This window comes from Macrotis lagotis, chromosome X (genome assembly GCF_037893015.1).
Source record: "Macrotis lagotis isolate mMagLag1 chromosome X, bilby.v1.9.chrom.fasta, whole genome shotgun sequence".
Taxonomy (NCBI): domain Eukaryota; kingdom Metazoa; phylum Chordata; class Mammalia; order Peramelemorphia; family Peramelidae; genus Macrotis; species Macrotis lagotis.
This window is the reverse complement of record NC_133666.1, coordinates 79466730-79484003: the sequence shown is the minus strand read 5'-3', so window position 1 is coordinate 79484003 and position 17274 is coordinate 79466730. Positions and strand designations below refer to the sequence as shown.

The following is a 17274-nucleotide window of genomic DNA, read 5'->3' as shown; positions in this document are numbered from 1 at the left end:
CCCAAGGAGAATATTTCCCACAGTAGGACTCCAAATGACCACACATCACTCTGGGTAGTGTAAATCTTATCAAAGATAGCTTCAGGGGCCATCCACTTGAGTGGGAGCCGGGCCTGAAAAATCAAAGTTGGAGAGAAGAGAAGAGAAGAGAAGAGAAGAGAAGAGAAGAGAAGAGAAGAGAAGAGAAGAGAAGAGAAGAGAAGAGAAGAGAAGAGAAGAGAAGAGAAGAGAAGAGAAGAGAAGAGAAGAGAAGAGAAGAGAAGAGAAGAGAAGAGAAGAGAAGAGAAATCACACACACACAGAGAGAGAGAGAGAGAGAGAGAGAGAGAGAGAGAGAGAGAGAGAGAGAGAAGAGTGAGAAAGGAGAGAGACAGAGAGATAGGGAGAGCAAGAAATAGAGAGAAAGAGAAAAAGAAAGGAAATAGAGGAGAGATAGAGAGAAGGGAGAAAGAAACAGAGAAAGAGACAGAGAGAAGAATGCACTTTTAGAATGCTTCATAGCTTCACAAGATCTGTGCCTAGGTAAGGGGTGGGGGCATCAGACTAGCTGGTAGCTGGGTGTCATACTTACATCTCCTTTCCGGACATAGTCAGGGTCCTTGTAGATGTCCCTGGCCAGGCCAAAGTCACAGATCTTTACCACATTGTTGTCAGTCAGGAGGATGTTCCGAGCAGCCAGGTCCCGGTGAATGCACTGAGGAAAAGGAAGGAGTGGGAGTGAAAGGGTGCTTGAAGAGCCATGGCCCTGGCAGGAGAAACCTTAATGAAGCTCTTGGAAATGAGTGAGGCACATGCTAGGGAGACAGGGAAAGGACAGTGTCTGGGAACCTACCCAAAATAAAGCAAAAGGGATTGGAGGCTAAAGACAAATGAAAACCAAGTTTGTTGGTCCTATCTGAAACTGGGTAAAGGAGGCACAGCTTTGGATTTGAAATGAGAAGAGCAATCCCCCACTGGCTTCTGGTTACATTATGCTCAAAGGGGCAAGAACCACTGGCTAATAGGCATCCTGAAATATTTAAGTACTAAGGAGTGAGCCTACTTCTTTCACCCCTAGAGAACAGTCATTGGAATTATTCATTGAACCATTCATTAATAAGCATTTATTAAATGCCACTATGTCCCAGATCCTGGGTTTGCCTGTGGAGAGTTGGCTGACAATCGGGGTGGGGGGTGTAGATGAGGATTCTCCAACTACCAGGGAGCATAGCATGGGAGGGACTACACAACATTGGCCTATGTCACAGAAACCCCTGGATCAATAAGGCAGGGAAGTTAATGAGGAGGATGTGTGCTCACTTTTCTGGAGGCAAGGAATTCCATGCCCTTGGCCACTTGATAGCTGTAGCAGATCAGATCCTCCAAGGTCAAAGGGCGTTTGGACAGATCTTCAGAGTCTAGGGGAGAGCAGAGGCCGAGTGAGAAGGGTAATGGCTGGGAAGCGTATGCTAGCGAGCCAGCCTCATCCATCTGGATGGTTAGAAGTAGGGGCAGCTAGAGAGGCCTAGGCACTCTGATTCCCCTGAGAATGTAATGAAGTGAAGAAAGAAAACATTCTCACATATAGCCAACTTGTCCCCTGAACAATGGGACCCCAGTGAGTATTACATTGAAATTCCACTGGGACTCGGGGAGGAATCTCAGGCTGCAGACACCAGGGTACAAGACCATCTTGGGGTAGGACAGGAAGCAAATGATTTCTGAATACAACTCCCCTGTAAATATTTTACTTTTTTCAATGAACACCAAGTTCAAATCAAAGTCGACAGCTAACCAAATTCCCTCCAAGTGGTGGTGAACAGTGATTATTTAACATCCTGTGGCCAAGTGAGGTTGAATTTGAGTTGGCTCCTGGGCAGGACCTTGCCCACAGTGAACCTGGGATCATGGTACACATGACTTCTGTTATTGGACTGCTCACTGTATTTCAATATTAAGTGGGGAAATTCCCAATTAAATCACCCTTGACTGGAAATATATTGGTCATATTTCTCATTCATTTTGAGAAGTATGACATAATAAACTGGCTTCCCCAGGAAGTCAGACTTCTAGACAAATGACTATATCTAAACTGGAACACAGCATGAAAACCAGCATATTTTGAAAAATTGAAACAACCCAAGCATGATTAGGGAAAATAATTTAGAATGTTCAACAATTCAATTGAAATTGTCTTAAGGTTTTTAAAAATTTGATCTGATTTTTAAAATGAAATCACATTCTTTCATGATACAGAATCAGTTTGAATTCAAGACGAGCATTAGCAAAGATAAAAGAGAGACAGTTTATGAGGGGGAAGTGCATAATAGCCCAAATCCAGGAAATACAACCTCCCATACTTATCATTGGGATTACTGATGTAGATGAATGATTTTATCTAAATTGCTATTTGTACAAAGCAAACACAGCAAAACATGAAACTCAGTCTACCAAACCCAAATCTTAGAAGTGTACATTCAGAATACTTCAGCAAGACAAATGAGTTCTCCTAGAGAAAAGTCGATGCTTATAATAAGTAAACCAAAACTTTTTTCAACTACTGTGTTTCTAACATATAAAGGGGGTTGTTTGTATTGTTGCTTCCAGAATTGGCAAGTGTGAAAAAACTTCATTTGAAATGGTGTCATCTTCAGCTACAGATGTGGTGGAAATGATGTTGGTGATGTACATGGAAAGAAATTTCAATGATTGAAAGTGACTTTGAAGGTTCCACATGCAGATGGGAAGAATCACTTTTAGGCAATCAATTCACTGAGAAGAGGAAAAACTTTCCTATTCTGCACCAAAAGGGGATGAAGCAACAGAGGTAGCTGAAGATGCTCAATTGATTGCCTAGGTATGGGATATTTTTGAAACTCCTATTGGAGATTTGTTACTTTGATGATGGCAATGCCGCATCAAGAGAAAATGTAAGGATTAAGTGGGCTTTTTAAATGAAAATGAAATGTGGAAGATTGATACTGAATCTACACTGAGTGAGCTCAATTGATTTGGGGATGAAATGGGGTCTAATAGTACTAGGACCTTAGAACAGGGAAGTCAGAGCTGTAAACCTCCCAAGAGGATAAGGCTAGAAAAGGAAGCCCAGAGCTCTGTGCAGACCTTTCTCTTAATTAGACACGATTCAGCCTGCCTTCCTGCGGCTCTCCCCCAAGTCTTGAATTGAGGGTTGGGGAGAGGATGAGGAGCCAGGCCATTAGCAAATCATATCAATATCTCACAGCCAGGCTATTGAGAGGCTCCTGGGCAGAACTCACCTTCCTCTTCATCCTCCGAGTCGCTGTAGGTCTTGTCTTCGATGAAACCAGAGCTGGCAGAACTGCCGGTACTAGCTACACTCTCCAGTCGCCGCTTGGTGAGCTCCGTGAGGTCACAGTCAGAGTCCTCTGGCTTCTTTTCCCCTTGTTCAGAGGTGTCTTGGGTCTGAGAGTTAGTTCCTTACAATTAGTCTCTGGCTGGGGAAAACCCCTAGGCCTGGATACGGGGAGAAGCTATCTAGCCCAGAAGGTCATTAGGTCTTCCTGGGACTTAGAGCTATTGTTGCATTTCCCCCCGTAGCAAAAATAAGACCACCAGAAAGGTTTATAGCCTTAGATATTTCATCATGGCATCTTGGTGGGTGGGTCAATGGTACTGTTAGACTCTATTATATTAAAATGGCTTCAAATAGAGGCCCAGTCAATCTAAGCTAAGTATGAAGGGGTCTGGCACCAGGTGATGATGAATTCTTTGCTCATAGCAACCCATAAAAGAAAGAACAAAACAAAATGGCCATCAGTCCCATCTGGCCCCCTCCTGCCTCAGTAGAGATGGGAACAAGTAGTGGGAAAGGGCAATCCTGTCATTCTAGAACATCTATAAACTTTGACTAATGTTTGATCTGTATATAATGAACAGAATGTTCATATCAGTGGAAGAACTAAATCATAGCAATTTTGACATTCTCACTAGGAAGGTGGACTACCCATGTGTTGAGAGGAAGGGGTGGCCCCAAATGTCCTATTGATCTCCTAATGTGAAGAAAAAAATAAGGCAGGCTTCCAAGAGGCTAAGAGGATTCCCTGTGGTGAAAGTATGGGAGGATATGGGCGAGAGTCACACAGGACTACAAATCCTGGTAAAGTTACTATCTGCATTGTTGAAAGGACCATCTCCAGGGTTAAGATAGAAGTTCTATTAAAGGAGAAGAGAGGAAAGAGGAGGAGGAAGGAGGGGAGGAGAATGTTAATAAGGAAGAAAGAAAAAGGTTTGAGGAAGAAGGGGGTGATGTACTAAGGATTAGTCTAGAAGGTGACTCAGACTGAGGGGATGGGGAACCCAGGACTTTTCTTTGGTTCTGCTCCTAGTGGTGTTGTATGGGTGAGTGGAGGCCTGAATGGATGCAGTGCTATAGACTGGGCTTTGCCCTTGGTGGAGGTCTTCACTTGTGTTAGTCCTGAGCAGGAATCTCCTTAGTAGTTCCGTTCCTAAGCAGGGATCCCACTGCTGCTGAAGGTCCTCCAGTGAGGTAGCCCCCCAGCTCCCTTGAAGACAGTTCTCATTGCCAGGAATTTCCCAACTGCAACTCTGAATTTAGCAACTTCCCTGCATTAATTCTAACTCTGTCCTCTGAGGCTAAGAAAGAGAAGGCCAATACCTCTTGCACATGATGCCTGTTCAGACACTTGAAAACATTAGTCTCTTCCCCACCCAGAGCATTACTGGCAGAGAATCCCAGGAGCCTCTTCCCTAGAGCTGCCTTTATGTGACACTATTCAATTCCTCATCATTACCTCTCTGGGGCTGAGGACAGGTCTGGAGATGGGGGACCTACCTTGGAGGCAATGAAATCTCCTCTCTTTCCTCGCAGAAAGTTGGACAGGTTTCCATACTTGCAGAACTCCACAATGACCATGAGAGGACCTGCCAGGGGGTTATACAAAGTCAGTCAGGAACCTTCTCTGTCTTCTCCTTGACCCTTTCAACATCCCATGGCCTGTACATGGTACACCTACAGTCTCCTCACTCAATGATCCCAAGGGGTCACTGGTTGAGTGGAATGTGGATTTTGACCATCCAAGGGGTCAGCCCCTGGAACAATGATTGGCCGGATGGTTAACAAGGAATGGGAAAATTGCCCTCCCCCTTAGTGTAGGCCCATCTGAGGTCCAGGTACATGACACAGCTATCTGCATCAACCAACAGGCAGTACTTTTTTTGTTTGAAGTCATTCTGCAAGAAGATCTTGCCAATATACTGGCAAATACTACTGAATGGCAGTAGATACCCCTAGGGAGCAGGTTTCACTGCCACTAAGATGTACCTATTTCCTTGATTTAAAAAACAAACCTGTGCCCATAGTCTGAGAGCAGTATTTCCACACCCCTCCCCTTCTCTGCAGTCCCAGGGCCTGGGTTTGAATTATAGCTCTACTGCTTCAGATCATAGAACCCTCAGGCAAGTTCCTTCTCTTTCCCTGGGCCTCAGTTCCCAAGTTCCCTTTCAGTTTCCTATCTATGTCCTTAATGGAGTAACACAAATTCCAAATTAGTGGAGTATAAATTCTGAAGAGCCTAAACCCAAGTGGAGGGATTTCAGAAGTCACCTGTACCTCCAAATTACAGTTAGCACCTCTAGGACCCTGAGAGGTCATTGGTATTGCCCAAGGATAGCAGACCCAGGATCCTTTGCCATGAGGAGTTCTACATTGGTAGATTACAGCTAGCTCCTGATCACTATTGTACCTCATTAGTTTCTGCTCTTAGGGGATAGGGGAATGGGTCAGAACATCCTGCTGAAGGTGTTTCCGGAACTCAGGTTCTGTCAACATGGGCCTTCCCTGAGGGTCTGACTGCCATGCTTCTCAGAGTTGGTGGCCTCCATCCTAGTATCTCCTCAAGCCTCAGGGTACAGGGAATCCCTTCAGGGCATTGCCAGGCACATCAAAAAGGACCAATGTGGTCATGAGAATGGCCAGAGGGGCCCCAGGGAAAGTCACTGCCAAAGGGATGAGTAGAACCCAGGGAGGTTGATGGTCTTCTGGAATTGGCAAGGTTGAATTTCAGAATAGGGAAGAGAAAAGGCTAGAGGTGATTTTTCTTCTGTCTCAGTTCACACTGCTCAGAGTAATGATGCTCAGTGGTTAGGGAGAGGCCCTGCTGTGGGTGTGTTGCCTGGATACAGCAGAGACCCATTAGAGCCTTGCTTCTCATTGCCTAGATTGGGGTATATTTGGAGGGCTGTTATTTCACCTGCAAGTAGAACAGCTCCATCTGTTATAGTCACAATGACATATTTGGGCAGCAGCTTCCCTTCCTCAAGGCCTCTCATAGCCGGGATGTCCTCAGCCCCCTACAGCAGGCCCCATGACAGATGTATGTGGGACCTGCTATTGAGTCACTGAATGCTTGTCACCTAATTACTCATACATGGTCCTCGGGGAGATCTGTTCATGGGACCCCTAAAATTTAAAAGCCTTTTTCTTTCCACTTGAGAAAACCTCCACAATTGAGATGTTATACACCCCCAGCTCATCTGCCACACTGCCCTTATGTGCCTGTGGAGATGACCCAGTATCCTGAGTCAAAGAGCCCCCAGGCTCTAAGTCTGAGCCCCACAGCCACCCCTGACAGGACTGTTTCTCATTCCATCCTTTTTAGTCATCTTATACCTTATGCTCTTGCTCCCTCTCTTCAATCCAGTGACCCTAACCTCCTTACTCTTCTTCAAACTAGCCCCTCCATCATCTTCTGGTGTTGGCATTGGCTACCCCCACACATACCTGGAATGTACTCCTTCCTCACTTTGGCCTCCTGGCTTCCCAGTTTACTTCAAGTCCCAACTCAGATCCTCCCATTCCAGGGCCTTCCTTCTGTTGATTATTTTCTATTTATCCCGCATATAGCTTGTTTGGACATAGTTGTCTGTATGTTTCCTCTGCCATCAGATTATGAACACCTAGGCCTGTCTCTTTTCTCTTTTTGTAGCCCTGGCACTTAGCACAGTGGAGATATGGTTAAGAGAAACTAAGACTGAAAGAGTAGATAGGTGCTGCCTTGCAGAAGGAATGCTATATTTTATCCAAGAGGCAATGGGGAACCAATGAAGATTCTTGACTTGGGGGAGAAGAGGACATGGTCAGATGTGTGTTTTTGGAATATCAATTTGACAGCTACATGGAAGGTAGAATGTAGGAGAGAAAGATTAAATTCAATGAAAGTGTGTGTGGTGGGGCTCATTAAGAGGTTTGTAGTAGTTCAGGTTAGAAAAGCTGGAGACCTGAACCAAGATGGGGGCTTTGCACAGAGAGAAGGAAATGGATGTGAGAGATTTTTGTGAAGCAGAATCAAGACTCGGTGGCTGACTGCCCATTGAAGGCAAGGGAAGAACAGTCAAGGGTGAGTCCAAGGTTTATGGCATGGGCAATCAGAATGGTGGTGGCATCTTGCACAAAAATGGCAGAATTTAGAGGAGGGTTGCTTTGAGGGAATAGGAGTACTGTTTGGACCTGGACTGCTTGAGATATCTAGGGGCACATAGGGAGAGGCAGAGATCTAGATGGAGATTGGGAGCAGTCATCTACAAAAAAATGCTAATGAAGCCCATGGAGGCCATGAAACTGCCCAGGAAGATGGAGGATAGGGAAAGGGCCCAGAGCAAAGTCTTGGACTGCTGCCATTCTGTGGGGAAGGGGAAGACCATGAACCACAGAAAGGTAGCTGAAGAGGAGAAGAACCAGGAGAAAACAGTGTCAGAGACCAAGGAGAGTGGTCATGAGGCAGGGGTGGTAGGGAGCCATTGAGAAGGTAAGACAGATGAAGACAAAGAAAAGGCCAACAGTTTCGAAAGGACAACATGGAAAGTTTTGAGTCGAGTGGTAGGCTCAGAAACCAGAATGCAAGAGGACCAAGAAGTGAGTGGGTGGTGAGGCAGCAATCCTTTCAGAGATCATTCAGTATCTTACCTCTGTCTCTCTCTCTCATGTCTTCCTCTGTCTGTCTATCTCTCACTTTCTGTCTCTCATGTCTTTCTCTCTGCCCATCTCTTTTCTGTCTCTGCCTCTCACTATCTTCCTCTCTCTCCATCTCTTACATCTGTCTCTCTCTGTGTCTCTCTTTTGTCTTTTTCTCTCACTGTCTTCTCTGCCTGTTTCTTTTTCACTGTCCTCCTCTCTGTCTCTCTCTACTGACTTTCTCTCACTGTCTGTTTCAGCCACTCCACATCATTCCCACATCTACCCACACTGAAGACTATTCTGTAGGACCCTGGAGGGCACAAGATTGAGCCAGGGGAATCCCCACCCAATCTGAGCCTTAGCCCAGGAACAGAGATTTCATTCCAGAGCTGGGTGCCCTTGGGCAAATCACTAAACTCTCAGGGCCTCTGAGTCCCTGCACTTCTATGAAAGTGGTCTTCCTAGCTGGAAGCCTGCTTCCCTGGACCACTGATATCAGGAGGCTAGGTTAACAAAAAAGGCACCACCACTTTCTTCTTTGCAACCCAGAGACCAAAGTCCATTTTTGATGTGAGCTTGTGGGACTTTAATAGTCAAGGGACATGGGGTTAGGGGCAAGGCTTCAATTCTCTAACCAGGCTGCTCACATTTGCTGATGTCACTCAGAGAAGGGAAAGCTCTCAGGCTGAAGGCCTGAGCACTCACTTCATTACTGCCTGTGTAACCTGGACAAATCACTAGGTCTCAGTTTCACCATTTTTGAAATGGAGGTAGAGTTGACTAGGTTGCCTCTAAGACTTCTTCCAGTTCTAAATCCATTATCCTCTGCTCAATTATCTTCAATGGCTCCCCATTGCTCCTTCAGGAAAGTTCAAATTCTTCTGCTTGGCATTCAAACCCCTCTACAATCTGGTCCCAATTCTGCCTTCTCAGACTTATCTCATCTTATTCCTCCAACTTGGACTCCCATGTTCCAGCCAAACTGGACCATTTTTCAACCCCCAGATATATCTTGTGTGTTCCCATCTCAATGCTTTTCTTTATTCCCTCTGCCTGTAACCTCCCCTTCATTGTTCCTGTTTCCACCATCTGGGGCCAAGCAGAAAATGGTGTGGTTCCCCCTATCCCTCCTTTGCAAGACAGACCTTCAGGTACTTGAATACAGCCATCAAGTTATCATGTCCCCCCTCCTCTCCACCTTCAATCTTCTCTACTTCAGGCTAAACATTCTCAATTCCCTCATTTTACAGAGATGGAAACTGAGGTCACCAAGTGACACATACTCTACTCCTTCTATCATCCACTGCCATGACGTGATAAATTCTTCACAAATGTGGGTGATTGCCATTAAGGATTACAAGATCCTTTCATCACAACAACCCTGGAGAGCAGACAGAATCATCACTATAGTAGCCCTCGTTTAGAATCTAAGAAACTGAGGCTAGAAAGATGACTTGACAAAGGTCACAGTGTTAGTGGAAGGGAGGAGATATCACTGTCATTATGGGCTTTTCTTTTGAGCTATTTGGCTCATGGGACTTCACTGGCCTCTGGAGGCCACCTTGACAGGGAGAAACCCTATTATCCCCATTTTATAGATGAGGAAACTGAGGCTATTAAATATCAAAGGTGGAAGACAAACCCGAGTCTCTCCTGACCTCAAGTCTATTACGATACACTGATGTGAACTTAGCTTTTTTACAACAAGTCTATGTACTGCCTTTTCTATCAAAATAGCAATGAACAAATATTTATTAAGCAATGTACCAGGCCCTGGGGATGCAAACATGAAGAATAAGACAGTCATACAGAGCTTATATTTTCATTTTGTAGGCCTAACAAGAGCAAGGCAGGAGAACAGAGCTCAATTACAGATTGATTCTCTGATTTTGAAGAAGACCATCTGAACTTCCAACCCTTAATACTTTGCATATTTTATACCTGGCCCAGCATGGCTCATTTAGGTGTGTGTGCATTGGAGAGGGAGGAGGAAACCTGCTTTGAAAGAGTTACCATCTTAGAAGGGTCAGTAGCTCTTGGGGATCACAGGATCATAGATTTTGAACCTAATAGGTCATCCAGGTCAACTACCTCCCTTTACAGATGAGGAAACTGAGGCAGGCAGAGGTGAAGTGACTTATTCAGGGTCACCCAGGTAATAAATAAGTGGCAGAGCTGTGATCTGAATTCAGGTCCTCTAATTTCCAACTCAGCACTCCTTGCACTGGAATATCCTGGGGCTTAGTTGTTCATGCTACCTAGGGGTTTAGAGAGGGAAATGTTCCCACTCTCAGAATGCTTACCTCCAGGCTTGGTACAGGCTCCCAGCAGGTTGACCACATTCAGATGGTGGCCAATGTGGATGAGGATCTTGAGCTCTGACATCAGGGCCTTGCACTCATTGGATGTTGCACATTCTGCAAAAAGGCCCCAGGGCAAGCATCATTAAAAAGGGGGGTGATTGGGGGCCGGAGAGCATCTCAGATCCTGTTTACTGCCCCAACTGAGAATGCCAGCAGGAAGGGCCTGAACACAAACACCCTGATGATTAGTGGTTGGACTCTTAAAAACAATACCAGAAACAGATAAAATAGTGCCTTGGGGTCCACTGGCCTGCCAGCAATGGGCGCTCCAATGGTATCTTGGGCCTCAAGACCTTTTCCTCTTTCCTTCCTTAGAATGCCTGTGGTGGTTTCCTCTGTGCTTAACCCCTTCAGGTCAGGAGAGAGGCCTGGAATAGGTCATCAAATACATGACCCTTGACGGTTTTGGGAAAATTAACTAATTACCCCCAAGGGAACCAACAATCTAAATCTCCTTTCTCAAAGTCAGAATATCCTGAGGCCAATGGCTCATTGCCCAGTGGTTACAAGACCATCAGGGAAGGGCTTTCCACTACCCACCAAGCTAAAGTGTTAACAATGACCTCTCATCTTGGATGGCTGAGGAACTAGAAAAATGGAGGAACTGAATGGCCTAAAGTGACCATTTCTAGGTTCTGCTCAGTCTTTCCTTCTCATTTGTCCAGTGTTTTTTAAAGCCAATAGATGGAGTAATTACAGGATTAATACCATCTCTTAGCTCAAGTGTCCTACTCATCTATTTCAACTGGTCCTTATGGAGGAATCTGAATACATTTTAACATTCCATGTTCTAAGAAACTAGTCCAGAGAGCAAGAACTAGGGCTTGGAGGAGAACCTTAGAACAAAGAAGGTCAGAGTTGGGGAGAGGAATGTTTCAGAGAATAGGAAGCTGAGGATCAGAGGAGTAAAGTCACTTGTCTTTATGCTTGTTAGTGGCAGAGCAGGACCTATAACTGAGGTCAAGTGCCGTAAAGGTCAGGGTGCTTCGGCTCCGACTCCCTCCCCTTCTCTGCCCAAGCTGTTGACCAAGTCAGACCATTTTAAGTACTTCCTATGGATTATTGAAGAGCACTTTGATAGGGGCAAAACAGAGATGCTGCACGTGCATCCCAATGGCATGAAAGCTAATAGTCAGAATTAAAAAAGAAGCCAGGATTTCATTGAGGTGACACTTTTCCTGGGCTCCCTTATTGCAAAGAATGAGCACTTCCTCCCAAGTGAGGCCATGTCACTTTCTTCATTTGTGGGCTTTGGACTCCTTGCAGAAGGGTGCTTTTGTTGTTGAACTTTTCAAGTGGGCTTAGAACTACTAAACAAAACCATGTATGCCTGATCTGGGCTGTGATCTTCAGGGTGTTCTCAGGCATAGGGGAGTTCAAGTGAAGATTGGATGACTCCTTTGCCAGCATTTATGTTGACTAGAGAGGGAGTGGAAACTTAGCTCCAAGATGGATTCAGTAACATCTCTGAATCAAATCCAGCTTGCCTGTCTTGCTTGGTCCACAGTCTCTTCTCTTGTTGGGGCATGAGTCTTAAAGTGGCCCCCAAAGAGGACTGTTTATCCTACCTTGCCTGCCAACATCCAGAGTGCCAGTGGCATAACAATGATAATAATAATAATAATAATAATAATAATAGTAACAATAACATTTATAGAGAACCTAACCTACTATATGCTAGGCACTTTACAATCATTAACTTATTTGATCCTTACAACAATACTGGGAGATAAAGGCTATTATTATCTACATATCTACAACTGAGGCAGACTGAAGTGAAGTGACTTGCCCAGGGTCACACAGGGAGGAAGTATCTGAGATAGAATTTTATAGAACTCGGGTCTTCTTGACTCCAGGCTTGGTGCTCTGTGCACTGTGATGCACAATGATGGCCAAGAATTATCCCTTGCTTTGGATTATCATAGGGCTCTGCAAACAGCAGGAACTTAGAATTGGCAGGAAGTCTGTCCCTATTAGGACCAATTTGACCCTTGGATTCTCCACCCTCCTCTTGTGACCCACTAATGCCCAGCCTCCTCAGCAAGGATGCCCCCTGGGGGATAGCCAAGGGAAACATTACCTTTCAGCATTTTCACAGCCACTGTTTTGCAGGTTGAAGATTTGTCAATGCCAAAGGCCGATGCCTCCACCACCTTCCCAAAGGCACCATGACCCAGGGTCTTCCCTTTAGGGGTGAGAGGGGAGAATGAGCAGCAGGAAGCAGAGAAGGCCCAAGAGGGTAGCAACTATTCACATGGTACAATAGCAGCCCCTTCCCTGCAGACCAAACATCAAGCAGACTGTGGCACTATCTGAGCAGGTAGGGGATAGAGAAAGGCATTTAAAGCCTCCCCTGAGGCTTTAAATAGCAGAAGTGAATCTCAAGGAGAATTTAGAGATCACTAGAACAGAGACCTTAGCGGGTGTCCAGTCCAAATCTCCCTATTTTACAGAAGAAGAAAGTGAAGTCAAGAGAACTGAGGAACCTGCCCAAGTTCACACAGGTAGGAAGAAACAGAAATAAGATTTGAATGCAGGTCTTGCCATTCTAAGGTCAATTTTTTTCCCCCACTGAAACCTTTCACTCCCATTTTACAAAAGAAACTGAGGCCCAACAAGTTACTAGAAGAGGTGGAACTTTATCCTGGGTAACTTCCTTGATGTATCCTATAGCTGATAGCATGTCTATGAAATCAGGTTGGCTCCTGGAGCTCACAGACTCTTAAGAGATGAGAGAGAGGCAACTACCCACTTCTACCCAAAACCTGGACTTGGAAATATTCAAGAGGTTCCATTTTTAGGATGCTTTTTCTGATCTGTACCTCAATTTCCTTAGCTACAAAATGAAGACACTAATATCCACATTCCTTTGCAAGAAAGAAGAATGCTAAGTCAATGGGAAAGGCTCTTGGCTAAGGACATATGGCAGAAACTAATTTTCGCTCGTGTACCAACAGATATCTGGAATGACAGAGTGATGAATTCCTCCTCCTCCTTCACTCCTATAAGGCTTCTCTGGACTTCCTTGGCAACTCTGGAGGGGACTAGGAAGGGAAGAGAAGAGGGTGGGCAGCTTACCCAACCGTAAGCGATCTCTGGGGAATTCCCATTTGTTACTATCATAGGGCAGCTGGTCACATTGCTGGTCCAGAGGCACCTCTTCAGGGTCCATGATGATGGAGAGATATCCTGTTTTGATGTCAGGGGCATTGGGCTGCAAGGGGAGAAAGAAAATTGGCAATTAGGAGATTTTCCTGTTCCTACCACCTCATGTGGTTTGCCACTTTTTAAATTTGGCTTTCATTAGTGGCTTGGCAGGACAAAGTCAAATGGTGCCCTAGCAAAGTCAGAAGAATATTGGAAATCTTGGTTCCAACCTTAGCATTACTATCAATTCACTTTGTGATCTTGGGAAAATCATCTCCTTTCTCTAGGTTTCAGTTGTCTCATTTATAAAATGAGAGGGGAGGAACTAGAAAAGGTTCCTTCTAGCTCTCGCCTATCTCTGATACTCTGTGCTAAAACTCTTGCTGTCTCAACATCCTGTGTTCTAAGTCCCTTTCAGTTCAGATGTATTGTGGTCCAAGATCCCTTTCAGTTCAAGTAGTCTTTGTTCTAGTTGGTTCCAGAGAGTAGAATTCAAAGTGATCATAGATGTTGACACCTTCCTAACAGGTGTGCTAGAGCAAAATGGACTACTTCAAGAGTTTCCTGTTTTCAAGGAGAGGCTAGCCTATATTTGTTGTAATTTGTTGGTAATGTTGGTTGACTTTGGCATCAGTGGTGACATTAAAGAGGGCATTCTTGGCCAGGCAGGGGTTGGACTAATCACCGTCTGCCTTCTGAGCTCCCTTACAGTTCTTTCCTTCTCAATGTTTTTTTCTCCCCAAAATGATGCTCAATAAATGAGAAGACTGGCCGAACTCTGACCCCTTTAACTATTGGCTGCAATTCCTCTATTATGGGGGTTCTTAGCACAGAAAAAGGAACTTAAAAACAGTTCTTGCCCTTGGGAGAGAACAAGAGTTAGAAGAAATATTAGTGAAAGACTTGAAACATCAGTCCTATATGTTAGAGAGAAGAGTAGCAGTTAATAGTCATGAGAGTGAGCTTATCTCTGACGCTTTACAAAGTTGATCTCATCTAGTCCTCACAATAGCCCCTGGAGGCAAAAGGCAAACAAGGATAAAATGACTTGTCCAGGGTCACACTGCTAGTGTCTGAGGCAGGAACCCAGGTCTTCTCCCCCCCCCTTCTCTCTCTCCCATGCAGAACCCTCTCTATGTAGGGCCGACCCCTCCACCACAACCTCTGCCAAAGCTCTTTCAGGTCTCTGATGACATTCAATATGAAAGACATGCTACTTATGAGGGGTACACTGTCCCAATGGCCATGCTTAGGGGTCAAATGGCATCCAGTTTTCAGCTCTATCCTTTTTTGCTCCCTCCTTGCCTATACCTCTGGACCTAGAGAGGAAGGATACCTAGTCAGGAAGCTATTCCTCCTGCATTGCCAAGGCCCAGAATTGTAGAATTTAGAGCTGGACAGTGAAAGGTCATGGCTAGATCCAGTAGACAGAGCCTCAAAGTTCATCTAGTTGGGGCAGCAAGGTGGTGCAGTGGATAGAGCACTGGCCCTGGAGTCAGGAGTAACTGAGTTCAAATCTGACCTCAGACACTTAGTAATTATCTAGCTGTGTGGCCTTAGGCAAGTCACTTAGCCCCATTGCCTTGCCAAAAAAAACAAAAAACAAAAAACAACCAAACAAACTAAAACAAAGTTCATCTAGTCCAGTCTCTCCACTCCACTCCATTTCCCTTCCCCGACTTTACAAAAGAAGAAATCGAGGCTTGAATGGCAGTGATTTGTTCAAAATAAATAGTTGGCCCAGATCATCTCTCTGACTCTGACTGGGAAGCCAGTGCTCCTGCCCCACACCAGTTGTCTCAACTTTGCCCATGTAGTGCCTCCTTCATACCTTTCTGAGTTTTCGAATGACCAGGGTCAACAGGAGCCAGAAGAGAGTGGCTGCCAAGCCAGTACAGACAAGAATGATGACCTCGACACTGGAGCGCTCTTCTGAACCTAGAAACAGGGCAACAAGGCAGAAGGAGTCAATTAAAAAATAAAACTCACCATGATTTCAGCCTAGAGCAGATGGAACAAAATACATGGCCTTGGAAAGGCCACCAATATTACTAGATGCCTCCCAGCAATCCCAAGTGCCAAATTCTGTGTGTGTGTGTGTGTGTGTGTGTGTGTGTGTGTGTGTGTGGGGCTGAGAGTGTGTGTCTGTGTTGATATTTACTGAGTGTGGGCTGCTCTTTCTCAGACAGATGGCAGGAACTTCAGGGAGGAACTCTCTTGTCTGTTTGGAAGGCAGTAAGATGGGAGGACTCAGAGCTGCAAGGGACCTTGGGGATCATTGAGTTTAACTTTCTCATTTTACAGAAGAGAAAACCGAGACCTTGAGATTGCAAAGGAAGGGACTTAGCCAAGGACACTTAATTAATTAGGGGAAGAGTCAGGACTAGAACTAAGGGTAATTAATCAAACAATTAGCCGGCAAATATTTATTAGGCACATACTGTACTACACCTTGGGGGCAGACATAAATGAATTACAGTTATCCCTTCCAAATCGGGGGGTTAGGGGTGGGGCACCTGCATGATCTGGAAAATCCACATACAAGTTTTTGACCCTCCCCTCATTGCAGAGAAGAAGTCTGAATTTTTTCTTTTATGGGATGTTGATACATATATTTAACTCATTTCTGAATTTTTTAAAACTTTTTCTGTGTCATCTGCTTGGCTTTCCTGTGTCATCTGCAGTCTCTGCAAAACCACCCAAATTCCCATTTAATTTCTTATGCCAACCCAAATATATCAAAACCATGATGGGAAAAACCAGGATGTGGAAGGGATAACTTGTAGTCTCTGTCCACAAGCAGCTTACATTCTTGGCAGAGAAGTTTGAATGAACTAGAAGAGACCATTCTACTTTCAGCTTCTGAGACAGAAGGTTAAGGGAGAAAGTATTGGAGAAGAAAGAACTGTTTGAGATGAATAAGAAAGAAATTGTGTAAGGTGATCTGGCTGACCTTACAAAGAAGCCTGGAGAGATTTGGGAGAAATTGAGGATAATTTGAAGGAGAATCAAGTTCAGGTCTAGATTCTGATTTAGCTTCTGGGAGGGCAGGAAACATGAAGGAGGACTAAGGAGGTGTAAGAGGGAGGAATCTAAAGAGAACCACTTAAAAAGAAGAAAAAGAACAAGATAGTTGGCAAGGAAAGGTAAGCAAGGAAAGGCAAGTAAAGTAACTGGTGGGTAAAACAAAATGGTCAAAGAGAGGATACTAATCCCAGAGAGAGGGGAGATGGGCTACACCTTGCTGAGAAAAGAAGTTGGATGGGACCATCAAGCGGCTACTAGATGGTAAAAAAAAAATCTGCACTCTTAAAAAGATGCAAAGGTGCCTTTATAAACAAAGTTAAAAATCTCTTTTGAAATGGAGAGCAGGAAGTGGTACGATATTTGTATTCCTGTCATAGAAATGACCCCAGGGGTAGACTTGTCTCCTTCCTACAAAAAAAAAAAAAAAAGACAAAGGATCCAGAGGGATGACCCTTGCCCCTAAAAAAGGAAGCCCACCTTTAAAGGGGTGGATTCAAGCCCCTAAAAAAGGAAGCCCACCTTTAAAGGGGTGGATTCAAGCTAGAGGAGAGGGACTTGTTCTTTGCCCCAGAGAATGGAAGTATGTCACCCAAAGGATGATGGGAGGGAGAAGACCAGGTGTATACCTGGGGCTCAGAACCAAAATGGAGGCCCTTCCTGAAGAGGAAAGAGATTGTTGCTCTGAAAGAAAGCAGCTGTCTATCCTCCAAGGAATGGCATATGAGCCACCAAAGTTATCAGATGAGTGAGCTTTCAGTAAAGGTTACAAGGGAGCAGTGGGGGAATTGAGGCAGTTCTTTATTG

At 44.9% G+C, this 17274-nt stretch overlaps 1 protein-coding gene across 1 annotated transcript in view; it reads right to left on the bottom strand.

The window, feature by feature from the left end:
* The window catches only part of LOC141502480 (vascular endothelial growth factor receptor kdr-like), a 203848-nt gene that overhangs the window by 27258 nt on the left and 159316 nt on the right, over positions 1-17274 (bottom strand). The window contains exons 16-24 of the mRNA XM_074207234.1: positions 15275-15381; positions 13375-13510; positions 12377-12481; positions 10237-10350; positions 4814-4902; positions 3258-3423; positions 1300-1397; positions 572-694; positions 2-113 (exon numbers count right to left, since the gene is read on the bottom strand). Coding sequence (XP_074063335.1) covers positions 2-113; positions 572-694; positions 1300-1397; positions 3258-3423; positions 4814-4902; positions 10237-10350; positions 12377-12481; positions 13375-13510; positions 15275-15381 — 1050 coding nt within the window. The remainder of the gene's footprint in view (position 1; positions 114-571; positions 695-1299; positions 1398-3257; positions 3424-4813; positions 4903-10236; positions 10351-12376; positions 12482-13374; positions 13511-15274; positions 15382-17274) is intronic.